General features: G+C 38.5%; 1 protein-coding gene across 1 annotated transcript; it reads left to right on the top strand.

Moving 5' to 3' along the window:
* LOC102620036 (tetrahydroberberine oxidase-like) lies at positions 1-1,837 on the top strand. The gene has a single exon (XM_025094662.2). It carries the CDS (start codon positions 53-55, stop codon positions 1,697-1,699), a length of 1,647 nt encoding a protein of 548 aa, XP_024950430.2. The 5' UTR covers positions 1-52; the 3' UTR covers positions 1,700-1,837.
* Positions 1,838-2,040: the final 203 nt, after the last annotated feature.

Below are 2,040 nucleotides of genomic sequence, written 5' to 3'. Positions count from 1 at the left end.
TCCATAAATAAGGCAGCCTTACGCACTCTTATGCACCAAAACATCAGCCGAAATGAAGTCTCCTTGCTCTTCTATCATCCAATTTGTTTTTGTTCTTCTTTTATCATATCATTGTTGGGTTACTTTTGGCAACATTCATGCAACTTCTTCAGTGCCCAATGAGAATTTATTTCTTCATTGCCTATCTATGCACTCTGATAACTTCTCCTCCATTTCTAAAGTGATATACACCCGAAATAACTCCTCATTTTCATCGATATTGGATTTTTCAATACAGAACCTCAGGTTTTCAACACCCACCACCCCAAAACCTCAAGTCATTGTCACTCCATTGAAAGAATCCCATGTTCAAGCAGCCGTTAAATGTTCCCAAAAATATGGCATGCAAGTTAGGGTTCGAAGTGGAGGTCATGACTATGAGGGTTCTTCTTATGTTTCTAATCATCATGTCCCATTTGTCGTCATTGATTTGATAAATCTTAGCTCAATCAGTGTTGATGCAGAGGCTAAAACTGCATGGGTTCAAGCCGGAGCAACAATTGGCAAACTTTACCATGCAATCGCTGAGAAAAGCAAAACTCTTGCTTTTCCAGCAGGAGTTTGCCCTACTGTTGGCGTTGGTGGACATTTTAGTGGCGGAGGCTATGGTTTCTTGATGCGCAAGTATGGTCTTGCTGCTGATAATGTTGTTGATGCACACTTGATTGTCGTTAATGGAAGGTTACTCGATAGAAAATCGATGGGAGAAGATCTATTTTGGGCCATCCGGGGAGGTGGAGGAGCTAGCTTTGGTGTGATCGTTGCTTGGAAAATAAAGCTAGTTACTGTTCCGGAAACTGTGACTGCATTCATAGTCAATAGAACCTTGGAACAAAATGCTACCAAGATCGTTGACAGATGGCAGTACGTTGCAGATAAACTCCATGAAGATTTGTATATCAGAGTGTTCTTAAGCAGTGCGGCTTCAAGCAGACGAGGGAAGAAAACAATACGAGCATCATTTGAATCCTTGTTTCTCGGAGGAGCAGATACCCTCCTTCCACTAATGCAGCAAAGCTTCCCTGAGCTTGGCTTGGTGAAACAAGACTGCATTGAAATGAGCTGGATTGAATCAGTCATGTACTTTGCGGAGTTCCGAGGACAATCTTTGGATGTTTTGCTTAACAGAACTCAACCCAACGTAAGATTTTTCAAAGCCAAATCTGATTTCGTGAAGGAACCTATGCCTGAAATTGCATTCCTGGGGATATACGAAAAGTTTTATGAAAAAGAAGCGGAGGATGCTGAAATAAGCTTCACTCCCTATGGCGGAATAATGAATGAGATTTCAGATTTCGAAACTCCATTCCCGTATAGAGCAGGCACCATATACAAAATTCAGCACATGGTGCGCTGGGAAGAAGAAGGTAGTGAAGCATCTCAAAGGCACATTAATTGGATCAGAAGACTTTACAGTTACATGGCTCCCTATGTTTCAAAAAATCCGAGAGCTGCATATGTGAATTGCCGGGATCTTGACATTGGAACGAATAACAAAGGCTACACAAGCTACAAACAAGCTAGCATTTGGGGTCTTAAATATTTCAATAAAAATTTTAACAGATTGGTTCATGTGAAGTCTATGGTTGACGCTGGTAATTTCTTCAGGAATGAACAAAGCTTCCCCCCACTTTCTTCAAGAAAGAAAAACAGAGATTAATTAATTAGACAAGCTATTGATGTAGGATGGTTGCATAAGATTAGTAGGGTATCTTCTGAAAGTTATAGTTTGTGTTATAGGTGATATTCCGTTTTGAAACTTGCAATGAGATGAATAAAATTAAAATCACTTATGCCATCCTTTTGGTTGAGTAGAAAATTTTGTTTCTTTCCTGGTTATTCTCCAAGTTTAAGCTATTTTTTTTTTATTTTTCTTGTTACTATTATGATTTATCTTTTTAGGAATTTTTTTTTCTTAATATCGGATTGGGTACCATTTCTTTTGGTTTCCTTATTTAGATTAAGAGAATTTGATTATTAAATAATATTTCAGAATTTTCA

This window comes from Citrus sinensis, chromosome 2 (assembly GCF_022201045.2).
Source record: "Citrus sinensis cultivar Valencia sweet orange chromosome 2, DVS_A1.0, whole genome shotgun sequence".
Lineage (NCBI taxonomy): Eukaryota > Viridiplantae > Streptophyta > Magnoliopsida > Sapindales > Rutaceae > Citrus > Citrus sinensis.
Note: the sequence above shows the minus strand (reverse complement) of the source record. Positions and strands in the feature narration are given on the sequence as shown.

Coding starts and splice junctions, on each gene's coding strand:
- LOC102620036 (XM_025094662.2), top strand. CDS start 53: ATGAAGTCTCCTTGCTCTTCTATCATCCAATTTGTTTTTGTTCTTCTT.